Source organism: Canis lupus, chromosome 20 (assembly GCF_003254725.2).
Source record: "Canis lupus dingo isolate Sandy chromosome 20, ASM325472v2, whole genome shotgun sequence".
Lineage (NCBI taxonomy): Eukaryota > Metazoa > Chordata > Mammalia > Carnivora > Canidae > Canis > Canis lupus.
Window position 1 is genome coordinate 25,257,956 of NC_064262.1, and position 16,074 is coordinate 25,274,029.

The following is a 16,074-nucleotide window of genomic DNA, read 5'->3' on the forward strand; positions in this document are numbered from 1 at the left end:
ATTTGCTCATGTATGTACAGGGACCAGAGGACTGAGATCAGAAAAAAAGAAAAAAAAAAAATACTGGCCAGGAAGACAGGAAAGGTTACTCACTAGAAGTGTAAATATATTGTTTATGACTTTTCTGTAATTTAAGAGTAGACTGCAAAATGAAAAAAACAAAAAAAACAAACAAACAAACAAAAAAAAACAATGCAGGCCACAGTATGAATGATTACTACTGACTAGTAATTACCACTTGCTGAGTACCTAGCATGTTCCAGGTAGTATGCTAAAGATTTTACATTTCCCATTTAATTTTGGAAAATATGTATTATCAGCAAACACAGGTGTGGAGGCAGTGTTTAACAATGTTAAGTAAATTGCTTAAAGCCAGAGATAGTAAGTGGGGTAACTAAAGTGGTTGGTGGCTCCCCCGCAAAGCCACAGGTCTTGTAGACAGGATAATATATATGTAACGCTGTAAGATTTCTCACTACTATACATAGCTCAACTTCTAGTAAAGCTACATTATAATATATAAATGATTAGAGAAAATATTTTGACATCTATGAAAGTTGTTTAAAATCATGTGGGTTTATAATGAAGATTTTTTTTTAAGGATCAAAACATTTTAAATTGCCATAATTTCTCAATCTAAATGAGTATTTCCACTCCCATGGAGGTCTAATGGTTTCTTTGCAGCCAGATAAATGACTAGGGAGTGTGGGGATGAGGGACAGAAAGTAAGTCCAAATATGAAGAACCAGAGTCTTGGAAGCCTTAACTCTTACAATGGAGATTGTGTACCAAAATAAATAAGAATAAAAAAGCAGATCTCTATACTTTACGTAGTATTGATTTATTTATCCCAATTTAGTGTGCTGTTTCCTTTCTTCCCTCAAATAAAAAATGAAATTTTCAGATGAATCCAAAAACAACTGCTAATATCTCAGGTCAAGGAGAAATTTCAAGTGGAAGTAATTAGGCAGATATGCTCTTAATTCTGCTTCTGCAGTTTTTTGTTTTTTGATTAGGAATGTCAGTGAGTGACAAGAGGCAGGCATTTCCCTGTAGAGCTGCAAGATTCTAGATGAGAACGAGAGCAAATAATCTACTATGCTCTCACCATCTTATTCTCACAGCTGCCTGGGGGCTGGTTCATGGCTTAGTTTTTATAATGTTAAGTTTCTATACTGCAGCTTGATAGAAAATATTTCTAAGAGCTTAGAGATTTAACTCTGAAATAACTTTAGCCTCACAGAAAAGTTGCAAAAATAATAGAGTTCCCATATACCCTTTACCCAGCTTCCCCTAATGTTGACATCTTATATGACCAGAGTACAGTGATCAATACAGCAGACTAGAAACTACTAAAATACAGAGTTTGAATGTTATCATTCATATTGTTTAAAGGTATGCAAGTTTTAGCATCAGCTTTTTAAAAAACTAACATGATTTTTATCATCTATTAGGATATTATAAGGAATCCAGATATACCTAAAGGTAGCACTACAAAATAATCAGGTTATCTTAATTTTCCAAGTCAGTCCTCACTCATTGCTCAAAGCCTATTAGAGGAAGAAGGGCATGAGGTAATTTGGCCTCCCCTGCCATCTCCACCCCTACTTAACCCCCAAGATAATAGCTACTAGCCTGAGTATTCATTCAAAGGATAGAAAGCTAACACCAGGCCCAATACTATGAAATGGCTAGAAGTCCAAGTCTGGGTCAGGTGTTTTCTATTAAAGTAGAGCATGAAGAGAAGGCTTTTTTTTTTCACTTTAAAAGACCCACCCAAATGTACACTATTGTCCTATGAATGAATAACAAATTGAAAATAAGTGTTTTGGCTTTCACATAGGAAAACTCAGTTTGGGACTTGAGCTGTTAAATTCAAAAGTAGTTATGTAGCTTCCAATTTTGCAAGATTATGAAATTTTACCAAATGCTTTTTGTGGTACAAGGATAGGAATGTGAACAGAATCATCTACTCAGTTCCAAATTAATACCATGAGATGATAATTTAAGACAACAGAAAAGATAATCCTCTGTGCGGGCCTTAGTATTGTCAGCCTACCACCAGAACTTTCTAACATATCAGAGACATTCAAATGCTCTCCAGGCAGTAGCTGATGGAGCTGTTGTGTAGCTTTTGCACATACACTTTAAAAAACAAAGCAACGATTGCTTAACATGTTATTTTTCAATTAAATGAATCATCTCTCTGTGCAGTATTCATATACTAACATGTCTTTATTATTATTATTAGTTTCATAGGTAGAGTTCAGTGATTCATCAGTCTTATATAACACCCAGTGCTCCTAACATCACATGCCCTCCTTAATGCCCATCACCCAGTTACCCCATCACACTACCTATCTCCCCCTCCAGTGACCCTCAGTTTGTTTCCTAAGATTAAGAGTCTCTTATGGTTTATCTCCTTCTCTGATTTCAGCTTGTTTTGTTTTTCCCTCCCTTCCCCTATGCTCCTCTGTTTTGTTTCTTAAATTCTACATGAGTGAAATCATTTAATTTTCTTTCTCTGTTTGACTTATGTTGCTTAGCATAATACCCTCTAGTTATATCCACATCATTGCAAATATAAGATTTCATTTTTTGATGGCTGAGTAATATTCCATTGTGTATGTGTAAAATACCACATCTTCTTTATCCATTCAACTGTTGATAGGCATCTGGGCTCTTTCCATAGCGTTACTACTGTGGACACTGCTGCTATAAACACTGGGGTGCAGGTGCCCCTTCAGATCACTGCATCTGTATCTTTGGAGTAAAGACCCAGTAGTGCAATTGCTGGGTCACAGGGTAGTTCTATTTTCAAACTTTTCAAGAACCTCCCTACTGTTTCCCAGAGCACAGCACCAGCTTGCATTCCACCAACAGTGCAAGAGGGTTCCCCTCTCTCCGCATCCTCGCCGACTTCTTTCATTTCCTGTCTTGTTAACTTTAGCCACCCTGACGGGTGCGAGGTGGTGCCTCATTATGGTTTTGAACTAACATGTCTTAAATGGAGAGTTTCAAAGCAAAGTTTTAAACCAAGAAAATGATTAGCCATAATTGAGACCACAATTAAGCTTTCGTTTCTGTGATACCATGGCTCTAGCAATAAAATCAAGTAGCTAAAAGCCTAAAATGGGTTTCTCCTACAGAACTAGCTTTCATAACTGAAGACAGATTTACCAACGGACAACTAGGTATCATTCATAACACACAAGCTGATTACAGTTACAATGGCAGGTTGATTTGAAAGCATTCGGAGATGTGTCAATAGCACCAACCCTGTGTGGGTTGATATGTACCTTGTTTGTGCTTAAACTATATTTGGTTGGTTGAGACATTAAGACACTTGCTTTCTAGACAAGTAAGGTGGTGAAGATATTAAGAATTTGTAAGAAAGGGGCGCCTGGATGGCTTAGTCAGCAAGTGTCCGCCTGTGGCTCAGGTCATGATCCCGGGGTCCTGGGATCGAACCCTACATCAGGCTCCCTGCTCAGGGGGGAGTCTGCCTCTTCCTCTTCCCCTGCCCCTCCCCCAGCTTGTACACACACTCTCTCTCCCCCTCTCAAATAAAATCTTTAACAAAAAAGAATTTGTACGAAAGCCTTTAATGAAAGATTATGCTGGTAATTAAAGGGAAAGAAATTTCACTTATTATTTTTTAGAGATCTATGAGAGAGAGCATGGAAGCATAAGAGCATGGGGAAGAAGGGGAAAGGAAGATAGAGAATCTCAAGCAGACTCCATGCTGAGTGTGGAGCCTGATGTGGGTCTCAAGATCCTGAGATCACCACCAACACGAAACTAAGAGTAGGATGCTCAACTGACTGTACCACCCAGGCACCCTTCATTTATGATTCTTGAGCAAAAGCAAGATGGGCCCAAATGCTGAGTTGTTTAGTAATATTTAGGATTTATAGTTTAAAAATATTATTTGGGGGTAATGTGGCTACATTTTACTAGAGGGGTATTTATTCTGAATGGGCATTTTCTGAGTTTTCTGAATCTGTGATTAGATGGCTTTTGTTAGTTTTGGGTAGGGAAAAAAGGTCTCTTTTTATTAACAATATCTAAATGTATCACAGAATAAAAATTAAAACAAATTACTGTAACTGATGTTCATGATGTTGACTGGGAGTCAACAAGAAAAGGTAGGATTATTTTTAATAATTCTGCCTGCAAAGGCATACCTGGAAGGCTATATTTAAGTACAGAACAATTGTTATAAAAGATCTTTAAGGTTAAAATGAAAGAACTGAGATACTGCACTAAGGACTCCCATTTATCTGGAACAAATATACTGGGAAGCCTCTATCCTTAACAGTACCAGAAAAATATAAATAATAATGAGTCACGACTTTCATTAACCTTCAAAAGCTATCTCATCTCACCCCTAATTCTCTAGGACAGGGAGCTCACTACCTTCAACTCTGGAATCCCAGAGGCCCTGCACAGTTCCTTATACAAAGAAGGTTGGCAAATACCTGGTACTGGATGAGTGCCTACAACGTAAGCAGTGTTTGATGACTTTACTCTTGTGTAAAGAACAGGGGAAGACAAGAACTGGCCAAACATAATCTCAAATGTTCATTCTTGGCTCAGTAGAGAACACTATAAACCAGGAATGGCAAGTAGGTTCCACCTCCATCACTTTGAGTTGTGGAGCTTTTCGAGGAGCTGTGCTAAGTGGTTCCAAGGTTCTGTTTAGGTTCAGTGGGATAGAGGGCTCTGATCCACCAAGATAGAGAGGCTGAAGCAGTAGCAAAGCCATCCCAGTGAACAGTCAAGCCAAACAGACTAAACAAGCCCCAAAAATGCTCACAAATAACCAGAAAGCAAGTTTAAAAAACAAAAACAAAAAGCGAACTCCTTTTTTCCCATTTTTCAAAGGAGGTTACATGTGAATCTAGAGCTGCATCCTTTGAAGTCAAATACTGGCAAAGTTTTCTATCTCTAAAGGAACTGGAATCATTATAGGCATTTTTTAAAGTGCTGTTTAATATATATCTATGTTTGATAATATGATTAAGCTAAAGTATGGTAAACTCCCCTCTTTTCTCACACTGTCGCAGCCAAAAAAGTCCATGTGACTCATCATAGTAATCTTCTATCTGACTGATCCTATTTATCATTTTAGTCACAAACTTGCCTAAGTAGGAGACAAATGTATAAAAGAAAGAAGACAGGGGCGCCGGGGTGGCTCAGATGGTTAAGCGTCTGCCTTTGGCTCAGCTCACGATCTCAGGGTCCTGGGATCGAGCCCCACATCAGGCTCCCTGCTCAGCAGGGAGTCTGCTTCTCCCTCTCCCCCCCCCCGCCCCCCACCCTCTGCTTGTGCTCTCTCCCTCAAATGAATAAGTTAAAAATCTTAAAAAAGCAAGAAAGCAAGAAACAAAAAAGGACTCCTGGCGTGCTTTTTATTGTTTTGACAGAGGACCCTGACTCCCTATCCTCTAAACTGTGGCACTGGTGAAGCAGGGTTAAACCTGACCTTCAGTAATGGAGCCTGCATGGAATGTGCTGGGCCTTGTCATTACTGCGACTTCTCAACTGCAGCTACTGTGGATGCCAGGCACCTGAGTGCACAGGTTAAACAAGGGTTGGGAGAGGAGCCCAGAGATCCAGAAGCCACACCCTTTCCTGCCACCTCTCAAGGCCATTACAATAGAGGACATGCCTTGACCTTTCACTATCTGCCTTGGACAAACTACACAAAACAAGAATTTTCAAACCTTTTGCTTACAGATTGAATCCCACCTAAAAGTAGGAGGAATTTTTTATTTTCCCAACTCCCGTATTATGGGATCCCTCTGCCTCTCCCTCAGTAGCCCTAGAAACAAGAAAATGTCACCCACTACTTTTATCAATCAAATAAAAGGACACTACGACATTCTGATTTCTCTTTTTACACAAAGTGTCCCATATCTTCCAGGATGAAAATTAAGAACTCAAATGTTCTTATAGTTTTGAATTGTTCAAGATCCCTGCTTCATTCTGTGATTTTGATAAAATCCTTACTAGCACTTTAGGCTCTAACTCGACTGGTGGTCTGGACAGAAAATTACTTTGCTCTCAATTTCAGGTGTTTTCTTCCCTGATGACATGTTATAGTTAATTTAGGGTACAAACTTAGTGTGGCAAAAATCACATACATACATACACACTTTTACTCCGTTATCATTCCCTTCTCCGTCTTTAGTATGCCTTTATTGGAAGTCTAAGTTCTGACCAAACATGTCCGTACAGACACCAGAAATGAAAAAGTGTACGTGGAGACAATGAGCGCTGAGCATCTTCTATACTATTATACAGACTGCTAAAGAGTATGGGAGAATTTTGTTGTCAGTTGGGATAGTGATAGACATTTTAACTATTATCAAATTAAGAATTAAGAATAAACAAGTTATTAACTCTTCCACTTGAATACAAAGTTTTTTTTATAAAGTACTGACAATACAAAGTATATATGAAAAACCTAAATCAGTACTTTATACATTGTATTATAATTAAAAGAATAATCCATTGGCCTCTGATTTCTATTACAAAGTTATGACTTCATCTTAAAAAATCATCAGCACGGTGTTATCCTCTTATGTAACCAAGATGATTTTATTTTATTTTCATTATGCTTCAACAATTGCATCTGTACTTAAAGATTGTATTTCTTCTAATTACTGCTTTGCAACTTTGTAACATCCTGTAGCCAGAAGCCTATTTAGACCTGACTCCATTCTTAATAATCCTCTAAAACTGCACTGCACACTTCTGTTAAATATTCAGATAATACAAAAAAAGTAACATTCTTACATGGAATTTTATCATAACCTTCCAAAATATGCTTATTGTTTACCTAAAGCTCAGTAAGAGCTTTGTTATAGCTATGAACATACTTCTAAAAGAAACTAATTATAAATGAAACAGCATTAAAGGAGAGCACTTGATGTGATGAGCACTGGGTTTTGTAGACAACTGATGAATTACTGAACTCTACATCTGAAACTAAGTACACAGTGTGGCTGGAATATGTTGGGGTGGGTGGTAGGGGATAAGATGGTGGGGGGGGCTGGGCAGAGGACATAGAACTGTATCAAAGAGATGTCACTGAAGGGTTTTAGTGGACAGTGGTATGATCTATTTCCTTAGAAGATCACTCTGGCTGCTATGGAGAGAGGATATTTTTGGGAAGCAAGAATGGAATCAGGGAGATTTTCTGAGCAGCGAATGTATACCAACTGAAACAACAGGTGTGTCAGAGGTCTCAACACCAACAGTGGACTTGCTGATGGGCTGGGTCATGAGGAGGGGGAAGGAGAACTGTGGCGTAATTCGTTGCCTCCTACTTCAGCAAGCAGTAGATATTCATGTTCTTTACTGAGACAGGGACAACAGGGAAGGAATAGGCTGGGGAGAAGGAGAACAAAACCCAAGAGTTCGGTCCTGCTCCTGCACTGGGTGGCCTGAGACATCTTGAGTGAACGTGTCAATTAGGAAGGTGGTCACATAAAGATGTATCTCAGAGGAGGCAGTCCATGACAGAATTATACATCCACAAGTCATCTATATAAAGACCATATCTAAGGCCAAGGGGGCAAAATAAAATAATAAGCGATGGGTCTTTATCAGGTAATAATAACCATGGAATCTATCATGTTTCTCTTCTGGTTGGGCTGCCAAAAAGTTCCAAACACAACATGAATCTTAAAGGACAATTATCTTCTTGGGGATTCTGAGTATGATAATCTACCCTCTTTTATTTTTCTTCTTTTCTACGGTGTCTAGCCTTCTTTCATGCAAACTCTTACAGTCTATGTACTATGAGAAAAAAGGGACAGAAAAAAATGAGGTAGTGTAATGACGCAATTAGGGAGTCAGGAGGACTGGCTCCTACATCTGAAAAGTCTCCAATTACAGACACATTACCTTAACCTTATCTGGTGGTTTGTGCCTCTCTCATTGACTCCAAGCTCCTCAAAGGCAAGAACCCTCTTATTCACCTTTGCATTGTTGTGAAAGGGGCCAATGTCCAGCTCAAGAGTACGCGGGCAATGCTTAAATACTCCCAGTACCTGTCATATATCCATAAATGCAAGGGACTGAGGCCTTGCTCCAGTCCTCTAAAGCTTAGTTCTAAATTGTTTTAAACATTGCACACTGTGTGATTAAATACCAACAAGCAATGCACACAAATGTTAGGTAAGTTAGGGTAAATCTTCAGGGCCTAGATTGGAAGATTTCAAGGAGGGGGAAAAAAAACACCCCAAACTGAACTGGCTTTGGAAGATGCACAGTGTTTGGAGATGTGGAAGCATATTTCAGAAAGCAGCTAAAAAAAACAGAGGCAGTGAGGAGCCTGTTAGGGCTGGAGAGAAAGAATTTTGAAAAAGTATAGGGGGGAGGGAGCCAGAAAAAACAGTGTGGATATCTACTTCATGTTTCAGAGTGTCAGGAAGTTACAAATTTCTGAGAACTTCCAAGAGATGTTCAAGGAATATCACACAAATTTACTGTGTAGAATGGAGAAACTGTCAGGGCCTAGTCTAGGCATAAGTTAGTAAGAATCTGACAAAAAGGAGGCCACAGGTTCCAAAAAGTCAGAGTCCACCAAAACTTGGTGAGTGATGTGAAATGGACAGAGAGGAAGAGATGGTGAGATTATAATCCAGGGCCTGGACCCCACGGGTCAGATTAGTAGTATGATTAACAGAAATGGAGATAGGGGACACCTGGGTGGCTCAGTGGTTGAGCGTCTGCATTTGGTTCAGGGCATGGTCCTGGGTCCTGGGGTCAAGTCCCCAATGAGGCTCTTCGCCGAGAGTCTGCTTTCTCCCTCTCCCTATGTCTCTGCGCACTCTCTGTGTCTTTCATGAGTAAATAAATAAAATCTTAAAAAAAAAAAAAAAGACAGAGGTAGCAGGAGGAAGTGATTTTAGAAAAAGATAATACGCTTAATTGTAGGCAGAGTAAGTTTCAGAAAACAGTGGCCACTCCCTGTCTCCAGGCACTCTGCCCCTCACAGCACAATGTGTATGCAACCTGCTCGAGTCCTGGTAGAGAAAAATCTTCCTAAGAAGTATTCTCACAGAAATATAATAGAGAAATTCTTCCATATATTACAATCACTCCATGGCTGCAAAAGCAAACTTGATGGATAAAATCATAAACACAAAAATAAAAGAGGTGCCCAAAATTGTCTACTTCTATAAAGCACTGTGAGTTCACATTTAGATGTTTAAACAAAATATTATGTGAAAAGATGCTCAACATTGTTTAGCCATGAGAGAACTGCAAATTAAAACCACAATGACGTACCAGTACACAACTATTAGAATGGCTAAAAAGATTTTTTTAATCTTCTGATATAACAAGTGATGACAGGGCAGCAGAGCAACTAGAACTCTCATACATTGTTGCAAAATGGGACAACTGCTTTAAGAAACAGTTTGACAGTTAAACTTATTAATTAAACTTATACTTTCCCTATGACCTTATTCCTAAGTACCTACCCAAGAGAAACAAAAACATATGTTCCCTTACAAATATCTGTATGCAAATTTATAGCAGCTTTATTCATAACCATCAAAAACTGGAAACTCAAATGCATTTCAACTAGTCAATGGATAAGCAAACTGTACTTCCGTACACAATGTGATACTACTCGGTGACAAAAAGATTCAAACTACTTACAGGCAAAAATATGAATGAATCTCAAAAGCAAATTAAGTGAAATAAGCCAGGCACAAAATGCCATATATAGTGTATGATTCTTCTTATGTGATATTCTGGAAAAAGGAAAACTGGAAATATTTTGTATTCTGGTAATTGTGGTAGTCATAAACATTTGTCGAAACTCATAAAAACGTACATTAGCAAAGGGTGGATGTTCCTGTATCAAAATTACTCAATAAATGTGACTTAAAAAAAAGTAGCACTTTAACATTTGCTCAAAGACAACTGTTAAAAGTGTAACATTATGATCTATGATTACTCTGAAAAATTCTAGACATTTCTTAACTAGTTAGAATACTATAAATGTCCTTAATACTGAAAAGAAATAAACCCCATGCTTTTTCCCTTTTAGGCCTCAAAACATTCCTATGCAAAGATAGGGTGTAAGGATGTTAGCGAGTGTGCAGAAGCTGCGTGAATGCTGGTTATTGAGACACTAATAAAGTAAGTCTTGTTTGCTGGACAGCTGTTGGCTCCATTGTTCTTTGGTCACACACAGAAAAGGAGAGCTGTTATGCTCATGGAATGTGACCTTCTCATTGGATAGCTGTTACATCATGCCCAGAAACACTGCCGAAGAAATCCATTCTCACCATGCACCACAAAGAAAATGGTCAAAACAAAAACAATGAAAGACCCAAGAAACTATATGTAAAGTATATCTATAAAATAAGCTGTGCTACTTAAAATCAGATCACTTGTAAGAATAGTTTGTTGATATGTAATATTCCATAGTTTCTTTTGTATGAGAAATGTTTTGTCTCATCTTACTATCCTTAGCGTATAACCTCCGAGTACAATTTTTTTTTGACTTTTCAAAAGACAGGCTTTGATTACTAATTCCATGTAACTATGAGACTAATTACTTTACTTTTTGTATTATCAAATGCCTACCTAGGTACTTTGCCATTTTACAGTTTGGTCATTTACAAACCATTTTCACTTGGACAAGGATTTTCAAAATCTTTTAATCATCATGCAAATGTACTAGACACATTTTACATCGCAACCCAGTACAGAGACGTGTCCAGGAGCAACCCACACTAAGATTTTACAAAATAAGACTTATCCTTACCACATAAGATGTTCTCTACTATTTCCTTTTCTATTAGTCTTTACAATGCTGTCAAATATCTACACAATCCATATCATGACCTACAATTTTCAAAACCATTGCCCCAGAAGATTAAAGAAAAACATTTCATGTTTTAAACACAGGCTTTTAAAAATCCATTTTATTATTTGTAATGAAACATATGAGTGACCTTCCCTGAGGCTGACTCACAACTCCTAACACTCTGTTCCCCCTAGGGAGTCCCATGCCTGGCTGGGGTGAGCAGCAGACATGGAAGGGACAGTCAGGGCCCATGGCCTCACTGCTCCCTCAGTTGCCAAACACTACATGTGAGTGGGGGAGGCCTCAGCCAGTGGAGGCCTACAGACACTGGAGGCCTACTCTCCACTCAGCCAGTGGAGGCCTACAGACACACTTGCTTTCTTTCCATTTACAAACACTGTTATTCCTTAACTTCTATACACATGTACACATGCACAGATGAAATAAAATTCAGCCAAGGAGAGAGTTGTTGCAAGAAGAAAGAAAGTAAAGCAAATTTTTTCCTTAACATCCGTGGGTTTCAGTTATGCCTGCTATACTCAGCTTCCACTACCACAGATATCAGAAAAAGATTAGAAGACTGAATTGGCATGTAAATCACATGCAGAAAGTATTTTCAATTACCAACAATTTTGAGTTTTTAAACTGCTAGTCAATATCATATTCTGCTACTCCATACTGAAAATGGTGGGTATTTATGATAGAGAGAAATTTTATATGAAAACTGGAAAACTTACTTTTAAGGACTCCCACATGGGAAACTGGACCAATGAGAAAGGAATCTGAAGAGGAAATAAAAAAATAAAAAAAATTAGGAAAGATCAGAGTTTGCCTAGCATTACTACATGAATCTATAACTATTATTTAGAAACCTTAGTTCATTTTTATTTTATTTATAAAATAAAGCTAAATTTATTAAAATTTAAAATTAAATTTATAGGTATGGTAGACACATAGTTTTCAGAGAGTTAAGCTGTAACTGCCTTTAGAGCTCTGCTAACTTTCTGAGCCCAAGGGACAAAAAAATGATGATATAAAACCCTTTTGAAACAGAAAGAGAAGCACAATACAGAGATCTGGCTACCGAAATGACAAAATAAATATTTCCTAACACAAGCAATAAAGACTTTAAAGACTTGACATTTTTCTGCTGAAGAGTTAGAGCTGTCTACTCCTTAGCAGGCCAAGTGTTTGAGCTTGAAACAGAAACAGGGAAGGGGAGGAGGGCGGGGGGTGGGGGTGAATGGGTGACAGGCACTGAGGGGGGGCACTTGACGGGATGAGCACTGGGTGTTATTCTGTATGTTGGTAAATTGAACACCAATAAAAAATAAATTTATTTAAAAAAAAGAAACAGAAACAGGGAGAGGGAGGAAAATGCAGAGGGAGGGGGAAAGAGGGAACAAGTGGGGGGGCAAAGGAGGGCGGGGAGCGGGGGAGGAGGTGGCAGTGAGGGGAGCAGGAAGACAGAGAAAAGGAGGGAAAGGGAAGGAAAGAAGAGGAGTGAAAAGGAAGAAAAGGAGGGGCAGGGAGGGAGGGAAGGACGGAGAGAGGGAGAGTAAGGAAGGGATGTCCAGGGGAGGCACAAGAATGAACAGAGCAGGTAGGAAAGAGAGGAGAGGAGACACATAGAGCCACTTACAAGAGGAAGCTGAGAAATAGGGACAGAGGAACAGAACAGCCAGTCTGACAGTGGGAAGGGTCAGCTTGTCAATGGTGCAGGAGTACAGGAGCACAAGTGGGCCTGATGACTGGCTAGTCCCCAGAGTAGGCAGGGAGAGGAGTCATCTGCAGTAGCCCAATGTGATGCTGAGGACAACAGCACACTGATGGCAAGTGTCTGCAGTCAGGTGGTTAACACTAAGAACTAGAATTACCAAGCGCTTCTCATGTATCAGGTACTGTGCTAGTAAGCACTTCCTGAGCTTTATTTCACTCCTCTCAACAACCCTGTATGGCAGTTAAGTATTATTACTACCTCCATGTTACAGATGAAGAGGAGGTTCAGGGAATCTGTGTAACTTGACTAAAGACACCCTACGAAGCCCAGACAATCTGACTCCAGAGCCCTCTGCTACTCTACCTAGAAGACATCTAAGTGCATTGATCTGCACATAAATTCACCCCCAGTAGAATCTGCTTTCAATGACATCTCCTAAAATTTGAAAACAGAACCACACCACCCTATTTCCTAAGACAAAAACACCTGAACTCCACTCAACACCACCCACTAGCCTCTGTGACACCCAGTCACTGCCCAAAAGGGCTGTGCTGGGATGATGCTGCTCTGAGCAGGCCATGGCCCCAGCATTGTTTTCTGTATTCAGCTCAGCTGTAAGTTAAGAGTAAAATATGGACTTTGAACATTATCAATATGCATATGGGTATGTGAGTGCTTGAAGTGTGTGTGTGCTAGAGACCACTACCTTGAAGGCATTAATGGATATTTACCTTCAAATGAATCAACGGCATTCAATTACTCTGAAGTATCTACACTTAATCACAAATTAAAAGTCTAACATCTTCTGTCTTACTCTGCTGGAGCAAATAATGGTCCCAGGTTTGAGAGTGGACATGGAGAAAAAAATCTGTCTTCCTGTCAGGCAGGAAGTGGTAATAAGAAAAAAAAAATCAATGACAACAATCCAGTTTAGGCTGACAAAAAGAATCTCAGAGAAGTTTGCTGTCTTCATAATAGGCAGCATCCTACCCTGGATGTCAAAATTGCTCAACAGGAGTGAAACGGAGTTTAGTTTTTTTGTCACCAAAACATGAAAGCAGTGACGAAAAATCTATTCTGAAACTAAAGTTCAATTATATTAGCTATTTAAACCCCCCAAACTGACTGTATAATAGTTTTCTTTTTTGAGGGAGGGAATGGTTTAAGATTTTATTTATTTATTTGACAGAGAGAGTGCACGCACACAAGCAAAAGGCAGAGGGAGAGGAGAAAAGCAGGCTCCCCTCTGAGCAAGGAGCCTTATGTGGGGCTCAATCCCAGGACTCCAAGGTCAGGACCTGAGCCTAAGGCAGATGCTTACCTGACTGAGCCACCCATGCACCCCTGTATAATAGTTTTCTAAAAGTTTTTCTAAATTTCAAACAAATGCATAGCATGTAATAGAATATCCAAGAAGACTAAGAGGTACTAGGATTATAGATGATTTTCATTTTCTTCTTTGTACTCACCCCTCCCAGATATAAGTTTATCACATTTTAACAAGAATGTAAATATTTCATATTTATAAAATTTAAAAAAGGCCTTATAACTTATTTTAATGGTCCACAGAGGCATTTTTTACTTCTGGATTAAAATAACCTGGGGTGCCCAGGTGGCGCGGTTGGTTAAGCATCCGACTCCTGGTTTCAGATCAGGTCATGATCTCACAGTCCTGGGATCCAGCCCCACAGCAGAGTCTAGGGTCTATGCTCAGCGGGGAGTCTGCTGGAGATTCTGGCTCTCACTCTCCCTCTACCCTACGCTCCCCTGTCCCTGCTGGTAGGCGCTCAGGTCTTCTTTCTCAAACAAATAAGTACATCTTTAAAAATAAATAAGTAAAAATAAAAATAACCTGTAAAACTTCATTGTAGGATATCTACGCTTTTGGGATACTTAATGTATTAGAGTTTGAACCCTACAGATGAGCATTTTGCCCATTTTCCTTTACTAAAAGCTACTCATTAAATTGTTCCTTCAAGTTTAAAGAAGTAATTTAAAAATCACACAGTTGAAATGGCCAAACTATTCTATAGGGTATTTATCTTAAAAAGTGAGCCAACAGTAAACCCCAGCTTTACTCTCTAAAACGAGATTAACTGACAGTCTAAGGTAATTAAATGCACTGTAAATGCTTAAATAATTAAATTTATTTCTGGTTTCTGGTAGTGAAATATCCCTCTTAAGATAAACTCCTGATGTGTAAAAAATTTTTCAAATATTCTTCAAGTCAAAATTCTATTGAATGCTTTTTGTCATTTACAAGATGAAGAAACAATAATGAAAATGTGTTCCACACATGTGAAAGGAGTACTGCCAGCGAATACAGCTCCCGGGCTAAAACAAACCCTTTTCCCAACCTCTACAGAACATGGGTCTGACAAAGAGCTAGCTCCCTCCCCATGTCTGGTTTGGAGTTACAGAACAGTGATGTTTCTTCAAAATGTGGAATTTTAAACCCCAAACAGATGTAAGCTGTTATTCTAAAATGTTTTATAGATGAAGAAAATGAATAGCTGCACTCAGAGGTCTTATATTCCAAAACACAACATACTCATTTTATTACACCAAAAGTTACAAAATGGCTCACTGTTGTGACCTTTTTAATGCCTCCATTTAAGATGTTGTGTTTGAATAAGGTTGTTACGACCCAGGGCACTAATAAGTTAGCAGCAGTAAACCCAGCTACCATCAAAGAGGCAGATGCAGAGGGGAAAAAAACCTGCTAAAATTCAACATGGATTCCACTTAGTAGTAATAAACACAGCAATAATGCTGTACAAGAGTACATGTGAGGATTTCATGTGAAGTAGATAAAATTAAATATAGGCGTGGTGAGCAGGGGAAGGAAGTGTTGGGCATTACTAATGAAATAAAGAATTTACAAAATTACATTATGAACATGCTTTACCTCTCATTAACTACTGGACCAGAATCATCACTGAAGCCAATCAATGCTTTTTTTAACCCTGAGATCTTAAAACAAGTGTCTGTGACCTTATGGTACTTAAAAAATAATGAAGTGATTTATAACAAACCCAGGGAATATAAAGATATGATTTCTAAGGTTTTATTTATCTCTAAAATTCTATTTTTCAAAAAAAAGTCTATTTTTCAGTGGAAAAAAATCACATTAGAATATCACCACTGTTTTAAAAAATACTTGATGGTTAGCTGCAATGAACATAATACTACTATGAATGCTCTAGGAAGCATAAGTTAAAAGCTATGAAAGCTATTGTACGTTGGCAGAAATAACCTAAAACTCTCTAGCAATAAGACAAAAAAAAAAAAAAAACGGAAACTTTTTGCTATGACTTCAAATTAATAGGGGTTTGAAGTACAGCATGGAATTGGCAGGCCTGCCATGGATACCACACTGGGTCCGAGAACTGACTCATTCCAATTTTCAAGGGATCCTACAAGTGACCCACAGAGATGTCTCCTTTTTGTTGCCTGACAGTGTCCAAATTTCTATGACTGATTTAGCATTTTCCACTTTAATGTTGCAGCGGTA

The 16,074-nt window shown here is 38.6% G+C and overlaps 1 protein-coding gene across 35 annotated transcripts in view; it reads right to left on the minus strand.

The window, feature by feature from the left end:
- SLC25A26 (solute carrier family 25 member 26) overlaps positions 1-16,074 on the minus strand; it is a 193,777-nt gene that overhangs the window by 19,960 nt on the left and 157,743 nt on the right. For 32 of the 35 annotated variants that reach the window (XR_004807612.2, XM_035703501.2, XM_049097913.1 and 29 more), the window contains one exon: positions 11,578-11,622. The exons of the other annotated variants lie outside the window; for them this stretch is intronic. Coding sequence is in view for 31 of the 32 variants with exons in the window: in XM_035703501.2 (XP_035559394.1) it covers positions 11,578-11,622 (45 nt within the window). In the remaining variant the exon portion in view is untranslated. The remainder of the gene's footprint in view (positions 1-11,577; positions 11,623-16,074) is intronic. 35 annotated transcript variants of the gene reach the window in all.